A 19,932-nucleotide genomic window follows, 5' to 3' on the forward strand; every position below is an offset into this window, starting at 1 on the left:
TATCTCTGTCTGCAGTGCTAACATTGAGTCTCAGTATTGTCACTGTGTTCACTTTGGATTTTTGGTCACAAATTTTTTCTCAGTTATTGTTTAAAGTTTGTATCTGATTCTTCTTTGAATATAGGCAGATATATCTGGCTTCTTCTTGTGGTGTGCCTGGGGGCTGGCGGCTGTGTGTGTATGTGTTTGCAACACTGAGCTGGATGGTAGAGAATAAATATTCCTAAAAATTCAAATCACAGCTCTGTGAGGGGTGATTCATTCAGTGGTTCTGAATGCCTTTTTGTTGCAGATACCTCCTGTAGCTAGTACATCTCAGCTTATACTAGTTGATCTGGTTTGTGCACTCAGTACTCTGAAGACTGACACTGTATTGCAGCTTGTAAAAGAAGTTGTCAAGAAGCCATCCCAAATCAAAGGCGAAGAGGTAACAGTTTGCTTTACTGTATAATTTGTCTTTGAGTTGTTAGATTAAATAAACTATGTTTATGAGACAAGATTAAATAAACTTTTTTCTCTGCCTGGATTCAGGAAGTTGATGTGCACCAACTAACTTCCTGTATCCGGGCAAAGAAAACACTTGTCATGCAAAACATACATCTCTGAGAGGCTGATTCCATGAAGGGATTGGTCAGAGACTGAACCATGTTGAAGAGTATAGATTCAGCAGGGTTTCTTGATTCACATCAGTTTCATCACTGAATAAATAATCATACAAATACCATTATCTTTACTGGACAGAGTTATGATATTCATAATTTTGTACATGTAATTACTTAGAAGTTGTCCAAGAGGGTGTGACTAAAACAATCTGGGATATGGTGGCTAATTCAAGATAAGCATCTTGAAGACAACTGCCTTAGCAGCTTCAAGTGTTCCTGATTTTGGGGTATGATCTCCTGGGGGAGAGGAGTGGAAAGAAATAATCTTCACGAAACAATAGCAGACAATCCTGAACAAGTCACTACTAAGTTCAAGGGGATGTTATTAGTAAATGTGTTAAGGATTTAGCCTAAATGACTGTACTAGCTATTGATTTTCTACAGGTGGCCCTCATTATTTGCAGAGGTTCCGTTCTCACCTATAGGCACGAATATGGAAACTGCAAATAATGAAACAAATCAATGGGAGGGGGGGGCGGGGCGGTTTAGGTTCCTTGAGCTTTAAAAAGGTTTTTTTCAAGGCAGAAATGGAATAAAGCATAGTATATTGCTCTCCAGAAGCCCCTGCCAATCCTATACATTTCTGAGATGTTTAAAATAAAAAATTATTGGGGGGGGGGGGGTTAAGAGCCACAAAATGGCTCCATGCTAAAAAATGGTAGCCAGAAATGACATCTGAAGTCTTTTTCAACCACCCAGGAACCATGTATAGGTGAATCTTGCCTATTTCTTAAACTGGGGATAAAGAAGCTGGGTCCCTGCATCCCAGCTGTGTGAAACCACGGGTGCCAGGACCGGAAGTAATGAGGGCCATCTGTATATTTTGGGGACGGAATATAACAACTGCATTGAAACATTTTTTTGTTCTCAGAAGTCTTCCCTAGTGGATATCCCCGTGCTCCAGTTCTGCTATGCTTTTGTGCAAAGGTAAATGGGCCTTTAGGCCAGTACATTCTCCGCTTCCCCCCCAAAACCATTCACAGTAACTACCAGCATTAGTACATTTGTAGGATTTTTTTTTCCTCTTTCATGTGCCTGAGACACAAAACTATAGAGCTATCTTAAATAAAGTGGCAGGCAGATCCCACGTAGTTGCAGTAGTTTACAAATACTCATAATACAAATAGTCCAAAATGTGCCCTGTGATTGAAATGTATGAGATCATGAACCACAAAATAAGAGCAGTTTAATCCATTGTACCATCAGGACATTGTGCTGTTTATTTTTAAGGTCATGAGCTGTACCTGATAGAGATGTGCACTGAACTGGCGGGGGAGAATAACTTTTAACGGCGTGGGGAGGGTACACACACACACACACACACACACACACACACACGGTTTTCCCCACCGGTGCTTGCTTAAAAACTGGTCTGGCGGGGCAGCAGCATACCTCCCTGCAACACTGTCAGCTCCTCGGACCGGAAGTGACCGGAAGTAGCACGTGCACACATGCTACTTGCAATCCAAGGAGCAGTTGGTGTGGTGGGAGGTACCCTGCCACCCCGCCAGACTGGTTTTTAGGTGAGCACCAGTGGGGGAAACCCGGAGGGGGTGGTAAGTACAGCCTTCCCCTCCCTTAAAGTTCTCCCCCGCCCCGCCTTCGAACCACCTGGTGTTCAAACCTGTTCGGAGGCCTGTAAAAGTGCCTCTAAACAAGTTCGTGGACATCCGTAGTACCTGAATTATTTCCTCATTTTAAAAATCTGTTTTGTAGTTCTAGAAGACTGTATGGAGAATTGTAAGATCTTTGGTCAAGGATTGTGACTTGTGTGATACATACAAATCAGATACATTGTTAATCCACAAAAAATGCTGAATAGGAGTGGTTAGAGTGCTGGACTAGGACCGGAGAGACCCGAGTTCAAATCCCATTCAGCCATGAAACTATCTGGGTGACTGTGGCCCAGTCACTTCTCTCTCATCCTAACCTACTTCACAGGGTTGTTGTGAAAGAGAAACTCAAGTATGTAGTACACTGCTCTGGGCTCCTTGGAGGAAGAGTGGGATAGAAATGTAAAAATAATAATAATAATAATTGCCTTGGATAACTGCTTTTTATTTGAATGTGCACATGGCAGACTTAATAATGTGTACACACACACACACACAAGAATGCAACAAATACATATCACACAGATGGTTTTTCTTCTCTTGCAATTTTCTAAAATCATTTTGTCAATCAGCAGCTGGTCTTTTGTGCCTCTAGTGTTTGGGCAATTTCCTTTCTGTTCACCTGGAAGCTGTTTGTTAGTTAATAAGTGTTGCATCACTTCATCTATTATTCCAGTTAATAATTTGAACATGGTTGGCAGGCAGGTTATCAGTCTATAATTACTTGGAACTGCACCTTTTGCTGGGTCTTTCATGATGAGATGAGTTTTCCCAGTTGTTAGCCATTGTTCAATATCATCTCCTTGCAAAATGTGATTGAACTGTTTTGAGAGTTGTTTATGAAGGCTTGTTAGGTGTTTAAGCCAAAAGCCATGCAGTTCATCGTCACCTGGCGCAGTCCAATTTTTAATTTTCTTTGCTCTTTCACTTATTAATTCTGGTGTTGTTATTAGATCTTGCATTTGTTGGTTACATTTTTCGACCTCTTTCATCCAGCCTGCTTTTTAATTATAATCTATTGGATTGTCTCATAATTTCCCCCAGAATTGCACTGTTTCTTCTTTATTTGGTGTTTCTACGTTTCTTGCAGTTTCTCCTTCTATGCTTTGGTAGAAACGTCTCTGATTCGACTGGAATTGGAGATTCTGCCTGTGTTGTGTAATTCTGGCTTCATATCTGCTAATCTTCTTTGACACTGCTGTTATTTGCTGCTTTATTATTTCCAGGACGTCTCTAATTTTCCTTGAATCTAGGTGGCATTTTTGGATCGGATACTGTTTGGTGTTTTCATTCTTCAGCTTCTTGTCTTTCATATCTTTCAATTTACTAGCATCTGATCTAAGCCTAGAGATTTTATTTTCTAATCTAATCTTCCATTTAGGTGATGTACTGCTCTCTTTTTTTACAGGTCCACTGATCTTATATCCGAGCTCTTGTGTTGTTATTGTCGCTGCACTGTACATTAGTTGGTTTGTTTCTTGCAAATTATTGGTTGTTATTTCTGCAAGTGCAGCACTGACATCTTTTAATGCCTGAGTAAGTTGTTTTTTGGCAACTGTTTTTAGAGCTGGAAGTCAAACCCTGGTGGTTGTTTGGTTCATGTGCTCAGTTATTTTTTGCTTTAGTTCTTGTTGCTTTTCTGTTAAATGGCATTTGGGTTTTTGAGGTGAAGGCAAAGGGGAGGTTGCCTGGTTTTGATTTTGAAACAGTTCAGCAACAGTGGCATCCTCTATTTCCCACACCTCCTTCACCTGCGCCTGAGCAACAGCTTCTGTTGGTGGTAATTCTTCTTCCATATCTTGAGCCTGTGTTGCTCTTTGCAGTTCTTCCAGCTCAACTCCTGTGAATACTTTATTTCTTATTATGAATCTTCTCTGGTCTGCTAGCCTTTGTTCTGTTATTTCTCTATCTGGATGCTTCTCTTTCCAAATTTGGTACACTCTTTTTAAATAACCTCTTCTAGTTGGACTAGACTTGTAATAGCAGGTCATTATTTCCTTGTTGGCATTTTTCATATATTTTTTTCGGTTAAGCGACGTTTCTTCCAGTAACCTTGCAATCTCCAGCCCTGATTGCTCAACTGAAGATCCTGAGTCCTGTTGCCCACTTGCCACCAGATGTCCAGGAACTCCAGCACCTGGTGCGGTCCTTGTTGACCTGGGCAACGACTGATCTGGTATAGATTTATTAAAGTTACGTCTCACCATATTGTTGATGGGAGAGGCACTCTTTGTCTGGCTCCTCTGGTGAGACCTGTCCAGTATGGTTGGACCTCTGGCATAGCTCTCACCTTCCTCAGAGCACGCAAGCCCCACAACCACGCCAAGGTAGTGCCTCACTGGGGGATTATTATTATTATTATTATTATTATTATTATTATTATTATTATTATTTCTAAACTGCCTTTTTACAAGGATACTCAGGGTAATGTACAATTAAAGTTATTTGGCTTTGCAGAAGTTCCCCAGATGAATTTACTTGGTTGGATTTGTTCTCACCAATACCATCGTATCCTGAAGGATCTAAGCAGGTTGCATCACTGGCCTTTTTCATTTAGAAACTCACTGCCACCTCCCATGAATTGTCATATAGCAACAGTGTACAAGACAATAATTAAGTTCCTTTTCAAAAGAAACTATACGATAATAGTCTTGCTTGTGAACTTCCGTTTGACAGTTTTTGTGACTTCAGTATTTTCCAACATCAGAGCTCATGGCTTTGGGGTTTGCTTTTGTTTTTTGCAGACTAGCTGCCTCAGCTTTGCAGGAGAACTTCCAGTCGTTGTTAGGAGTGCTGAAGGAATCTGTGCAATTGAATTTGGCTCCACCTGGGTATTTCTTGCTTCTCAGGTATAACAATAGCAATTAATCTAGTATTTGGACTTATAACTAAAGTGACAATTTTGCTAATTTGGGTTTATTCTTTCACAGCACCCTGAATGATTTTGTAACAAGAATTCCAAACCAGGAAAATAAGAAGGATCAGAAAGATCTACAGGTATTCAATAGCAGATCTTCAATTAATATAAGGCCTGGATTCCCCACCCACCCACCCTCAGTCATGCAACCAGAGCTAGCTTTTAGGTGTTGCAGTCTGAGCAACCCAACTGCCATGCTTTGAAGACCAGCATGCAGAGGTGCTGCATATCCTAGCTCTTGAACTAACTATGTTGACTGCCTCAAGATTTGGTGAGGACTGTGTAAGAGGCAGCCAGTGGCACAAGGCCAGCTCTAGTCTGAGGTTGAGAAGACATAGGTGGGACTGGACTGGGCTTGTCCACATCCCCCAGGCAAGGAAAAAGGACTACTTGGCCTCCTGAATGCGCTTTGCAATAAAGCAGGCATAGAAGTCCGGCTAGTTGCCTTTGCGTGGTGGCTCCCCTCTGCTGTAGCCAAAAGGCCCTGAGAACAATATGCTTCTCACTTTATTGCACCAAATATGGACCTTACAAACAGACTGCATGTAATGTACATATTCATTATGTTGTGCAATAAAGTGCATTTAAAGGAGTGAAGCAAAATATCCTCATTTTCTAAAAACAAAAACATAACACTTGACTTTTTCAGAAATGAGGGGTAGGTGCCAGATTCAGTTTTCTCACAGGGCATTGGTTAGCCTGAGGCCAGCTCTGCAGACAGCCAACATGAAGCTTTTTGTTAATAGCCAGTAGAAGACATTCATCTAATAACCTCATTTTGTGACTCGGTTTAATCCACAGTGGTTAACTCATTCTCATGCCTGTGCAGTTGAAGTGTAATCTTATTCTGAGCAAGAAGTGCAAAGCTGACACTTTCAGATCAGCTGGGTGACAGTCTGCTTCATATTGTCAGAATCATGCACTCACCACAGAGATGTAAGCAAAGAACACCTAATTGGCTATATTTCTGGTTTCTGAAATAATGCTCCCATGAACAATTCAGGTCTGTGGTCACAGCAGCTGTGAAGACTACTATAGGATGACCTTTTTTCCATAATGAAAGCTGGGGTCTCCAGAATGCTAATAAGTTTATAGGTATCACCAAAAGGTCTTGCAGGCTGCATATTGCACATTTCCCCATACCTGGTGGTAGTGGTGAAAATATTTATCACTTTTTAGCAACACACTTCTCAAAGCAGTTTATCTAGAAAAAGGAATGAGAAAGGTAGTTCACTGTCCCAAAGGGTCTTGCAGTTATAAAATTGTGAATAAGTATTAGTCTTCCTTTGTAATATAAAAACAATTCTAAGCCGTTGTATAGCAGATTAAAGCCTTTGTCTCAGAGCAAGCTCTTATGAGCGAAAGAAATGCTGAATCATTCCTGCTGAACTGCATGACTAGGCTTCTCCTAATACTCTTCTGTATTTTTGGTAGGTTCAAAAATGGCTGCCACCACCATCTCTCTTTATTACAGAGCTTGAACCTCCCTGTGCTTGGGATGGAATCCCAGGGAAAACTCGTTATTTTGCTACTAGACAAGTACAAAGATCTTCCATGTGCAAGCCTACACGTGGTGTGAAAACTGATAGCTGCTGAACGCCTGAGGAAACGTGTTTGCACCAGATAAATCCCCCTTTAGCCCCCCTCCACTTCCTGAGTTAAAAATCAACTCAGAGAGCTTGTAAAGGAAGAACAAAAAGAAAAACAGTTTTATTCAGGTCCTGCTTACATCTGAGGCTTACTCAGCTTTTAGTTACAGATAAATATTACTCCGTAGATTACAAGAATACTTCAAAAGCTCCCCAGATGATGTTAGGGCGGCACAATTTAAAAATCTTGGTTACGGAGTTGCAAAGAACAGGTATGTAGGGAAATAAAAAAGCACACTTAAATGCATACAGAGTCTTTTGCTATGCACTAGGTGTATGGAGCGTAGGGTAGTGTTTCTTATTTCATTTGAGTTGTAGGTAAACTATAATAGAACAGTATCAGAAATATGTGAAACACACACACAAAAGGAATATAACTTCTAACTAAAAAAGTATTTCTAAACCACTTTCTCCTGCCCTAAATTTCCATTGCCAAAGTCCAGGCTTCCTTTTCTTGAACTCACCAAACCCTTGTGAGCCTCCTACCCTCCTGGCTTTCCAGGACCTGCAGAGTCGTTTTTCCTGCAGCTATCCTTCTTGGCCACATGTCCCTCTCTAACAAAGAACTGCCCTCTTCCTCCCAACAGCTCTCTAGATTCCACCCATCTGGCGTGCTGACTGGCTGAGCCCTGGAATTCACCAGTCAGTCAGTCAAGACAGGGTTCACTTCTGGTTAACTCTTTAGAAGGAGGAGTGGCTGATCACTACAACTTGCCAGAGATAAAAGCTACCCTGCAATACTCTTGTAGGATCTGCAGTCTTTTGGAAAACTACCTTTTTTTGTTTGCAGCTTATCTTTATTTCAATAAAATATTCCTTCCATATAACAAATCTTTATGTATGCTGCCTGTGTATTAATTGCTTTTTCCCCTCCTCTTCTGATTTTTCAGGAGGTAACCCAAAAAATATTGGAAGCTGTGGGAAATGTTGCTGGTTCCTCTCTGGAACAAACTAGCTGGCTGAGCAGGAACCTGGAGGTGAAAGCCCAGCCTCAGATCTCTTTAGATGAATCCAGTGTTGAAGATGATTTGTGTGGTAAGGGAAACAGAGCTTCTTGGGCCATCTAATGATAAAATGTGGCATGTAATTTTTATAGCCACACAAACATTGGCCATATAACAAGGCTTTAAGGTACACAGTGGGGCCCTCCTGCCATCCTTCATTTCAGAACACATGCTAGATGTGAGGCCTGTCTGTATATTGAATGCTATTCGAAATATGCACATAACTTGAAAGGCAGGAAAAAAGCAAAATAGAGTAGCCCCCGACCCCCTTTAGTTCAAATTAGTTGGTAGTATAACACAAACTGGATGATATTATCTAGTGTTCAAAGTACTTCATCCTTTAAGTCTCTCCTCAAAATTTTGCACACTTTTGATCACGCAGATATTCAACTGTCATCTTCCTCTCATCATAGAACTTCCTTTTTGAATGGCTGAACTAATGGCATTTTTCGTGCAAACACTAACAATCCTCCTGACAGCTGCCCAAAGGCAGCTCTGCAATTCAGAGCAGAGAAGTGATGGGGCACTTGCTCCTTTTCCTGCCAGCTGCTTCTTCGCTCCAAATCTTTCCCCCATTCCTTGTGTGGTGCTTCAGATGTATTGGAATTCCATGAGAAGGAAAGGTGGCCTTGGAAGTAGGAGCAATTTAGAACAGAAGTTGATGATAACAAGGGGTTAAGCACCCGATCCTTGAAGCTGTTTTCCTTCTAAGGCGAAGGAGGAGAAGAAAAAGAAAGTTTGCATGTATCTTTTAGGTAGGCTTTCTGTATTTCCTGTAGTAAATCCATGTCTTTGTAGGCATTTTGGTCCCAGAAAACAAGGACAAGTGATGCAAGGAAGAGAGCTAGTCTTGTGGTAGCAAGCATGACTTGTCCCCTTAAGCTAAGCAGGATCCGCCCTGGTTGCATACAAAAGGGAGACTAGAAGTGTGAGCGCTGTAAGATATTCCCCTTAGGTGGTGGAACCGCTTTGGGAAGAGCATCTAGGCTCCAAGTTCCTTCCTTGGCATCTCCAAGATAGGGCTGAGAGATTCCTGCCTGCAACCTTGGAGAAGCCACTGCCAGTCTGTGTAGACAATACTGAGTGAGATGGACCTATGGTCTGACTCAGTATACAGCAGCTTCCTATGTTCCTATGTAATATCTCTTAAATGGACCGCCTAGCTTGCAAAATGTTGTATGCAAGTTGAGCCTACAAAGAATTCTTTCTTAGGGGACTAACTGTTTGTTTGTTCTATACCACCCCATCTATAAGTTCTGAGCAGTTCACAACAAGCAAAACAAAGACTTAATTAAAACCAACAAAACAATCAATAACCAAAACAACATAAACAATTAAAATGAATTAAAAACAGTTCTAAAACCCTGGAAGACCAGACCACAAAATGAAAGTAAGTCTTAAGGGCTCTCTTGAAGGCCAGTAATATTAAGTCTCAGATTTCTGTGGGGAACACATTCCGCAGCCTAGGAGCAGCTGTGGAGAAGACCCAATCCCAAGACAAACTGGTGGCAGCTGGAAGCAGCCATCTCCAGATAATGTGTGGTGGGGATCATGCAGCAGAAGGTGCTCTCTAAGGTAACTTGGACCTAAGCCGTTCAGGTCTTAAACCAATACTTGGTATTTTGCCTGGAAACATAGCAGCCAATTCAGTTGTTAAGTACAGGCATAATGTAGTCTCTCTGGGTTGTCCCAGAGACCAATTTGGCTGCCACATTTTGAACTAACTAAAGTGTCTGGACTACATACAAAGTCAGCCCTGCATTGTGTGCATTGCTGTAGTCGAGCCTGGAGGTTACCAGGTGGCATATAACTGCTCTAATACCTTTTTGGGTGTGTTTAGGTTTTAAGAAGACAAAGATGAAAACCAAGCTACCTAGGGAGAAGGAAATGTTTACAGTGGAAAGCATTGGGAGGAGTACTTAACACTTTCCTTGCCCAGTCTTTCCCGGATTGCTCTTCTTCCTCTCCCTTCCCATCACCATTTGAATGTATGTTTCCCTTGTGTTTGGTGAGGAAAGAGTTAGGAATCCCTTCCTTCCCCACTACTCTGCTCTAAATTCCATTCTTTTGAAGCAACTACAGGTGAAACTCAGAAAATTAGAATATCATGCAAAAGTCCATTAATTTCAGTAATGCAAATTAAAAGGTGAAACTGATATATGAGACAGACGCATTACATGCAAAGCTCTGAAAAGTATAAGCATGCATATATATTCAGTACTTGGTTTGGGCCCCTTTTGCAGCAATTACTGCCTCAGTGCGGCGTGGCATGGATGCTATCAGCCTGTGGCACTGATGAGGTATTATGGAAGACCAGGATGCTTCATTAGCGGCCTTCAGCAATTCTGCATTGTTTGGTCTCATGTCTCTCATCCTTCTCTTGGCAATGCCCCATAGATTCTCTATGGGGTCAGGTCAGGCGAGTTTGCTGGCCAATCAAGCACAGTACACTGTATACTTTTCAGAGGTCCGATATTGTTCTATTCTTCAATCCTTGTCTTCTTGGTTCCATGTAATATTCTAATTTTCTGAGATTTTGGATTTGGGGTTTTCATGAGCTCATCACAATTATAACAAATTAAGGCTTGACTTATCTCGCTTTGCATGTAATGCGTCTGTCTCATATATCAGTTTCACCTTTTAATTTGCATTACTGAAATTAATGGACTTTTGCAGGATATTCTAATTTTCCGAGTTTCACCTGTACTTTCTTTTAAAAAGGTGTCACTGCTGCACACATTAGTCTAGCATTGCTTAGGCACCAATGCTAGGTGTAAGAAACAAAGAGATCTGTTGTGTCTGACTGATAATATTGTCTTTGGATCTTTCCCCAGTATATAGTCCCAAGCTGCTACTTAACCATTTGTCACTTTTTCAAAACTGAGTGAAAATTCAGCATTGTGTTAAAAGAATAAAAATGTAAAATATCACTAATATTTCTGCAGATACTTCAGCAGTACCTTCCTCCATGGTGTCTGCCTCTGCTCCATCAGTATACAGTGTTCAAGCCCTCTCTCTCCTTGCAGAGGTGAGCCCCAATTTCTTTTTACTTGGATTAGAGACCAGAATTATAGCTGTTCTTCACATATACATGCTGCAGATTTCATTTTCAGCATGACTGCAGGGCCTCCCATAGCCATTCGCGATAGACAGTGCTCTAAGAGACGCATGGCTTTTCACTTCATCCACAGCTGACAGTGCAGATGCGCCAAATGCATACATGGCTACATCTTAGCCATGGTCGTTTATCTCATGGTTACACTAAATAGAAAAGGGGATTTGCTTTGCGGGCAAGGGAGGGGTTGTTTTGCTTTGCTTTGTTTTTTGTTGAAAATACCCCGCCCCCAACTTTTTACCAACTGCTTACGAAATGAAACAGATATTTATATACCAATTTTCAACAGAAGTTCCCAAAGTGGTTTAAAGTGTGCCGTCAAGTTGATTTCGACTCCTGGCTATCACAGAGCCCTGTGGTTGTCTTTGGTAGAATATAGGAGGGGTTTACTATTGCCTCCTCTCACACAGTGTGAAATGATGTCTTTCAGCATCTTCCTATATTGTTGTTGCCTGATATAGGTGTTTCCCATAGTCTGGGAAACATAACAGTGGGGATTTGAACTGGCATCCTTCTGCTTGTTAGTCAAGCATTTGCCCGCTGTGCCACTTAAGGTGACAATCCAAAGCGGTTTACATAGATAAAAATAAATAAATAAATGATCAGTCTGAGACACTGCACTCAGCTGAAAAGCTGTTCTTTTTTTAAATATGAGATTTGTTTCTCTAGGTTCTTGCTTCTCTATTGGATATGGTTTATCGAAGTGATGAAAAAGAGAAAGCAGTGCCTTTAATCTCACGTTTGCTATACTATGTTTTTCCTTACTTACGCAATCACAGGTAATTGATTTAAATCATGTGACATTTATCAAGTGATTGTAAAACATACTTCCACAGTACATGCACCTGTAGTTAGGGACCCTACTCACATGTACATTGCTGTCAGGTCTACACGACTCCAGGACTGTTGTTCTGTAACATGCCTGACAGACTTGTTAAACAAGTAATAACACAACTCTTGCATTGTTGAAACCTGAGAGTGCATAATTGTCCCTTTTATATTGTTTGAGGGAACTTGGCCAGCATTGTAGGAGACTAGTTCTATGAGTACTTGACAGGATAAATTATGAATGTTCAGGATAACTTATGGAAGCATGCATTAGTAATCATTGCTCTCTATCAGAGTTGGTAGTACCGCACTAAGATATGACAAGTAGCTCCTTATGTAATCTGCCAAAGCAGTAGTTTATTTTCAGAAGCCTAAAGCTCTCTGTGTTTTTGCTATTGTTTTTGTTCTTTTAATTGTCTGCCACCCTGAGTGGTTTCTGAAGGATAGCTAATAAATACCCTCAGTAAATAAAATAAATATTGGCTAGAAATACTGAAAGAGGACCATGATCTTTTTCAGATGTGATGCAGTCACCATATTAAGGCTGCTATGCTTGCTGGTATAACTGATTAGGGAAAAATGCATTAGTTTTCTTTACAAGCTAATAATAATAATAACAACAACAACAATTTTCACAAATACTAAACAAAACAGGCCTCTGATACCATACATCTAAAACATCCAGTAAAATAAACCATCTGCTCTATATGGACGATTTGAAGTTGTATGGAAAGTCCCAGTCAGAATCGAATCACTGCTAAACACTGTTCGTATATTCAGTAGCGATATAGCAATGGAGTTTGGACTAGACAAGTGTGCTGCATTAATAATGAAGAGAGGGAAAAAAAGAAAAACAGAAGGAATAGAACTGCCCAATGGAAGCAAGATCAAGAACCTGGAAGATAAAGAACATTACAAATACTTGGACATTCTCCATTCTGATAACATTGCACACACTGAAGTTAAAAGAAAAATTGGAAGTGAATACATCAGGAGAGTTAGAAAAATCCTCAAGTCCAAACTCAGTGGCGGGAACACCATACAAGCAATAAACACCTGGGCTATACCTGTTATCAGATACAGTGCAGGAATAATAGACTGGCCCCAGGCAGAGCTAGAGACGCTGGATCGTAAGACCAGGAAAATCATGACCATCAATCATGCTCTGTACTACCGCAGTGATGTAGATTGGCTCTACCTCCCACGCAGCTCAGGTGGAAGATGAATGCTGCAAGTCCATCAAATAGTAGAGGAGGAGAAAAGAGGCCTTGAAGAATATATAAAGGACAGTGAAGAAGATGCACTTCAAATGGTCAATAACGTGAAACTATTCAACACCAATGAAACAAAGCAGGCCTACAAGAAAGAACAAGTCGAGAACCAAGCAGAAAAATGGAAAAATAAGCCACTGCATGGTCAATATTTGCACAATATAACTGGAAAATCAGACATCACCAAGACCTGGCAGTGGTTTAAGAATGGAAACTTGAAGAAAGAAACAGAGGGTTTAATATTGGCTAAACAAGAACAGGCACTAAGAACAAATGCAATAAGAGCAAAGGTCAAAAAATCAACAACAAACATCAAGTGCCGCCTTTGTAAAGAAGCAGATGAAACAGTGGACCACCTAATCAGCTATTGTAAAAAGATCGCACAGACTGACTACAAACAAAGGCATGACAAGGTAGCAGGGATGATACACTGGAACATCTGCAAAAAATACAAGCTACCTGTAGCCAAAAATTGGTGGGACCATAAAATGGAAAAAGTTGAAGAAAATGAAGATGTAAAAATATTATGGGACTTCCGACTACAAACAGACAAACATCTGCCACACAATACACCAGATATAACTGTAGTCGAGAAGAAAGAAAAACAAGTCAAAATAATCGACATAGCAATACCAGGGGATAGCAGAATAGAAGAAAAAGAAATAGAAAAAATGACCAAATACAAAGATCTACAAATTGAAATTGAAAGGCTGTGGCAGAAAAAGACCAAAATAATCCCAGTGGTAATTGGCGCCCTGGGTGCAGTTCCAAAAGACCTTGAAGAGCACCTCAACACCATAGGGGCCACAGAAATAACCATCAGCCAATTAGAAAAAGCAACTTTACGGGGAACAGCCTATATTTTGCGACGATATCTATAATAACCAACAGTATTGATGAAAAAATTCTGCCATCCCAGGTCCTTGGGAAGGACTCAATGTCTGGATAAAACAAACCTGTCAATAACACCTGTCTGACTGTGTAAACAAAAATAGAAATAATAATATTTATATACTTCTCTTTAATCAAAATTCTCAAAGTGGTTTACATAGAAAAATAAATACATAAATAAGATGGCTCCCTGTCTCGAAAGGGGGCACAATCAAAAATGAAACATAAAGCAGATACCAGCAACAGCCACTAGAGGGATGATGTGCTGGGACTGGACAGGGCCAGTTGCTCTCCTCCGGCTAAATATAAGGAAATGGCCATTTTTAAAAGGTATCTCTTTGCTCAGGTAGCAGGGGCTAACTGAGGGGCTAATTAACTTACAGGTCCGTCCTTTGGGGGGGGGGCAACTGCTCTCAGACACACACACACACTCCCACCACAACTACCTAGCGCTGCTTTCTCCAGAACTGAGAGGCTGCAGATCGGGAGGAGGGCCACAGATTCACACTTTCCCCACAATCACCTGTGGCAGCTTTCTCCCTGTCTCAAGCAATATAATATAATGTATATGATACTGAAATGTTTAAAAGGCCCTACACATGCTGATTAGCCCCCAGCCCTGCAACACCGCCCCCCCGAACAACCCTGCTAACCTGTGCATATTACAGGTGAACCTCATTATCCACAGGTGTTCCATTCTCCACTGCAACTGCGGAAAATGGAACTGTGGATTATGAGGTATTAAGGCAATGGGGGGGCAGGGTTAGGTTCTAGGAGGCTGGAGAAAAGGGCAAAACATTGTGAAGAAAATCAAAATAGTGCCATATTGTCGTCCACGGGTATCCAGCTTTCTAGGAATGCCCCCAGAGTCCCAAATCCACCATCTTTCTGTGAAAAATGAAGGGGGCGATATGGTTTTTTTTAAAGATCCACAAAATGGTAAGTTGCCACCTAGGAACAGGGTTCCCTCTAAGACGTGTGCACATTCTCATACATTTTAAAATGTCCGCTCAGTTAATTTTAGATCCCACTCAGGTTGAATCAGGAAGGCCCCACTCTGAATGAACATACACACACACACACACTGCCTTGATACTGCCACCCAGAACAAAACTCATTCCCCACACAGATGCAAAAAGTTAGGACACTGCCTAGGAACCGTGGGAATATTGAGATCAGGTGCCTATTATCCGACCGCAGATATGTGGAACCATGATTAGCGAGGTCCACTTGTATTTTGAACATCTAATCAGCAGTGTTAAGTAGAATGTTACTACAAGGTTTGGAGTATCTAGAATGTGTGGCATATGTAATTGGGATGTGTTTGATCTGTATATTGTGTGCATTTGTTTACAGTGCCTACAATCTTCCTAGCTTCCGTGCCGGTACTCAGTTGCTCAGTTCTCTAAGTGGTTATGCCTATACCAAACGAGCATGGAAGAAGGATGTTCTAGAGCTGTATATGGATCCAGCTTTTTTCCAGATGGACACTTCATGCATTCAGTAAGAAACCTGGTGGAAGTAATTTTGTATCCAGCTCTTGTCTGAATGAAAATCTTGATAAACTTCAGTAGACCTTAATGAAGTTGTAACTTAACTTGCATTTGGAATCTCTCCAAAGAATAAATTAGTAGTTAAATTGTCAGCAATCTCATTCAGAAAAGTGTTTGGCTTTATTAAAGGAATAGGTTTTTCATCACTGTCCAGAGAAATTGGCCCACGTGATGTGCAAGGCAACACTGGCACTCCTCATTGGCTGCTGCTGCTACGCATGTGAAAGCCAACCCTGACGGTGTTGCACAAGAGCACATTTGTGTAAATACTTAAAACAGCACATACATGCACAGTGCTACTTACATTGTTGCCAATTTAAGTAGCACTGCACAAGTGCAAGCATGCTGTGTTAAACAGTTGCACAACTGAGCTTTTATGCAGGGGTCTGGCTTCCACATGCACAGCAGCCCTGGCTGATCAGGAATGCTGACATTGCCTGGCACATCATGTGGGGCACCAGTTTTTCTTGCAAAATTTTGGTTGCAATATTTTTCATTCTCTCCCTCTCCCCCATTTTAAAGAAGAGCAAGGATTAGTTTTGGTATGAAACATTAAACTAAGGGTTTTGTCTCAGGACTATTTTATACAAGATGAAATTTCCTAAAGAAGTTACTTCTGTTTAATATGGGGAATTCTGTGAATCTCTTGTATAACTTTTCATATACAAAGGTACATGTCACATATGCATTTGTCACAGACTCGTTTCCCTATACAGCACAGAAGAGTCTTGTGTAAAGCAAACCTGAAGGGAAAGTGGAGGGATTTAAATTGCACTAATCTTACTTGATTTTCATATTTCTTCAGTTGGCGAGCTATTATTGACCACCTCCTTACTCATGAGAAAACTATGTTTAAAGATTTGATGAGTAAGTATACATTGTTTTCCCCATTAGAACAAAGTTAAAATCAACAAGAAGAGATGTTAACTAATTGTTCACATCTTGTGATATCAAATGCTTCTGTTTTTGTTAGACTTATTGAATATCTGCCTCTCAATTGAAATGATGTGTATTATTTCAACAGCTAGAGGGCTGCAATTTGCTCTAGAGACTCAGAGATGTTGCTTAAAGCCAGGCTTTAACTGAGGTTTTGTGTGATATCTGAACTAGCCCAATAAGAGCAGAACAGCAGCAGCAATAAAAAGAATACCATACAGACAACATTTTGTGCTAATAAAAATAAAAGAAATATATTAAGACATCCAGTTAACACTACATTTAGACATTAAAAACCAGCATGATCTTAGGAGCCCAAACACCATAAACCTCAAACTGGTTAATGAAAATAATTATTTAAAAGTAAATTGAAGGTGGATAAACAGAGATTGGTTGGTTCAGACATGACCAATGTTTGTTTATGTTAACCTAGATTGGAAATATACATATGGTTATGAAAGTGGAAGTATATATTCCTGAGGCTCAGAGATGTAGCTTCGAGCCAGGCTTTAACCAAGGTTCCACATGACATGTGAACCAGCCTATTGTTTAGTGATGTTTTCTTTTAATTTTTATTATCCACCTTGAATCTATGGGAAAAGGCAGGGTATGGATTTTAAAATAAATACTAGATATATTATGTGGGGAAGCGCGCACTCTCTCGCTCACACACCCATCCATCCATCCTTTCTTGGGATCTTTAAGGGAAAGGGTGATTCCCAGAAACTGACAGCCACAGATTTAAAATCTAACTGATAATAAATTTTAATGAGTACAGAGTAAGGCTTGTATCATTTCTACACAGAAGATATTCCCACATGTCATGAAACAAATAAGATGAAAACATTAATCAGGCATTAATGCTTAACCCATACTATATCTATATATGTAAATCCTTTAATATGAAGTGTGGATTCTTTAACAGGAATTTAAAACTTAAACCCAAGAAGGGAATGAGGGACTAGGGTAGGAAGGGGTAAACCAGACAAAGTAACATAACTGATTCTACGGACAACTTTAGGAATGAGACTGGGTACAAGGAGAAATGAAATAATTGGATACATTAGGCAGGTTGATCCAGTCTGGTCTTGCAGAACAGGAACCTGGGCCAACAGGCTGCAAAAGGCCAGACACGTCCAGGGAAACACCTTATGAAAGATTAGGGATAAATGGCTACATTTTTAAATGGAGAAGGCCACCAGCCAACCTTCCTGCTTGTAATTTTACCTGGGGTGCAGCTATGCAAAAGAGTCAAACAGAGTGACTTTAACTGCTGATCTCTTATAGTGAGGCTTTGGGCAGAGTTATGCAAATGAATTAGGAGAGCGAGAGTGTCTGGTAGCTAACTTCCTGCTCCTAGAATGAACTATGCAAATGAAGTGAGAGCGAGGTCTTCTGGGAGAGTACTTCCCGGGGAAATGGCTGTGCCCTTGGCAAAACGGCAAATCATTCCAAAATACCCAAGATATTAACAGCTGCATCGGCAAGAAATTGGCACTAGCAGTCAGAACATTCCACAAATACCTCAGATGGGCAGTAGTGGTGGGGAATGGGTTAAAATCCTCCTCCTGGCCTGCAATCAGTGGAGCTCACTCCATGACTCAGAATTTCTTTCCTTTATAGATATCACTCTTATGAGGGAGTGCCAGGGAAAGTAGCGCCCTTTCACTTCTGTGACTCCTGTGTAGGGCACACTTTCTCTGCTAGACTCTGCCTGTGAGTTGTGGTCCTAGGACAGACCTGTTTAAGTTAAGACCCCTGTGACACGGAAGGTCTCTCTTTATTCTGGAAAAGAGTTTGTTGGAGGGGAGAAGTTTAGTTCACCCCAGTTATAGTACAGCATGCATGTGTGAGAAGAGCAAGCCCATTAAAAAGTATCTTGAGACAGTGGTATAAGATCCAAAAGCAAATAAGCCTTGTTTGGGAGGAAAATAAGCTTTATTTACTAGGTTAGAGATACCCACCAATACATTTTTAGGAGGGTTTATATTTATAGCCAAAGGAAGGCAAATTAATTGGTCACTATGGAGGGATCATTTGAAAAAATATATAAGCTGCTGAGAACCAAATGAAGAAAAGCAGAGCAAAGGCAACTAATCTTGCCTGTCAGATAAGGAATGCAGGGTCAGAATGCAGCAACTAAGCAGAACAAAGAACACAATGGGAGACCTGTTTCTACGTCTCGAAAAAAGGCCTTGCAGCGAGCTAGGGTTTTGGGAATTCTGGGAGCCTTTACCTGTTCCACACAAATAAGATGCCATGGTTTCCTTGCCTAACCACCTAGGCTACTTCTTTGACTCTAGTGCCGAACATCATACACTTCTGGTCTCCATTTCCAGGAAACATAGGTCAAAGCATTTACATGTCAATTGTGTCTAGAGAATGTGCCCTCAGTCCAGGATTGGCACCTGTAACAGACAGACCCAGCAAAATCAGCAGCTGTTAAAAACAGATAAGCCAATTATTTGTCCTTATGGATTACTAACCTGTGTGGCAGTATGTTAGGTTAGCAATTTTTCATTTGATCAGAGGTTGAAACTTAATTCTGACCTTGATTGCAGATATGCCGAGCAGTTCCTTAAAACTTTACCCAAGTTTTGAGCAAAAAGCAATGTTATTAAAGCGTCAAGCCTTTGCTGTTTTCAGTGGAGAAATGGACCAATATCATCTTTACCTTCCTTTAATACAAGGTGAGTGTTACCTTCACAGTGTATGCATTCTATACCAAAGTACAAAAATGTTCCATGAAAGATGTGATGTGACTGATTAAACTATCAAAAAATTATATATATGGCCTTTAGGGTTGGGTCAGACTACCCTTATGGACACAACCCGAGCTTGCACACTACTGCATACTACTACCACCTCCTTTTGCATCTCATTCTAATTGTGACTTGCTTTAAAATACAGCTTTTCTGAACCCAGAACTGTGCTTTAACTATGGTCTACAAATCACAATTAAACTAGCATTTGAAACCAAGCTTGCACTCTGGTTTTAAGTGCTGATTTTAATAGTGTTTGCAAGTCATAGTTAAGATATAAAAACAGGTTGCTCACCTGTAACTGATGATCTGGTAGAGATCCGTCGATATCCATAAGAATGGGTTCTGCGCCTGCGCAGGAGCCCCACGGTATCCATGCCTGAGCTCGTCGAAGTGCCCAAGCCACGCCCCCACGCTGCTGCGTGCTATAAAAGGCGCGGCTGAGGCACGTAATCCCTCAGTTCTTGGACGACCGCCGTGGAGGACGATCATCCAACAGGTAAGTTCTTCCATGATAAAAAAGAGAAAGGTATCTCAAGAGGAGAGAGCCACACACCAGTACGCACATAGACGTAGCACTACTGCAGAGGGGAAGGTCGGGAGGGTCTTATGGATATCGACGGATCTCTACCAGATCATCAGTTACAGGTGAGCAACCTGTTTATCTGGTTCGAGATCCGTCGATGCCCATAAGAATGGGTGTTTGGCAAGCTCCAAGAGGTGGCGGGAGC

The 19,932-nt window shown here is 41.0% G+C and overlaps 1 protein-coding gene across 3 annotated transcripts in view; it reads left to right on the top strand.

Moving 5' to 3' along the window:
• The window catches only part of DOP1B (DOP1 leucine zipper like protein B), a 111,088-nt gene that overhangs the window by 66,797 nt on the left and 24,359 nt on the right, over positions 1-19,932 (top strand). For all 3 annotated transcript variants that reach the window (XM_053305280.1, XM_053305279.1, XM_053305281.1), the window contains 10 exons: positions 293-427; positions 1,534-1,589; positions 5,020-5,124; positions 5,206-5,272; positions 7,732-7,876; positions 10,791-10,873; positions 11,630-11,739; positions 15,307-15,453; positions 16,309-16,370; positions 19,001-19,129. In XM_053305280.1, coding sequence (XP_053161255.1) covers positions 293-427; positions 1,534-1,589; positions 5,020-5,124; positions 5,206-5,272; positions 7,732-7,876; positions 10,791-10,873; positions 11,630-11,739; positions 15,307-15,453; positions 16,309-16,370; positions 19,001-19,129 — 1,039 coding nt within the window. The remainder of the gene's footprint in view (positions 1-292; positions 428-1,533; positions 1,590-5,019; positions 5,125-5,205; positions 5,273-7,731; positions 7,877-10,790; positions 10,874-11,629; positions 11,740-15,306; positions 15,454-16,308; positions 16,371-19,000; positions 19,130-19,932) is intronic.

Source organism: Hemicordylus capensis, chromosome 3 (genome assembly GCF_027244095.1).
Source record: "Hemicordylus capensis ecotype Gifberg chromosome 3, rHemCap1.1.pri, whole genome shotgun sequence".
In the NCBI taxonomy this organism is placed as follows: Eukaryota; Metazoa; Chordata; class Lepidosauria; order Squamata; family Cordylidae; genus Hemicordylus; species Hemicordylus capensis.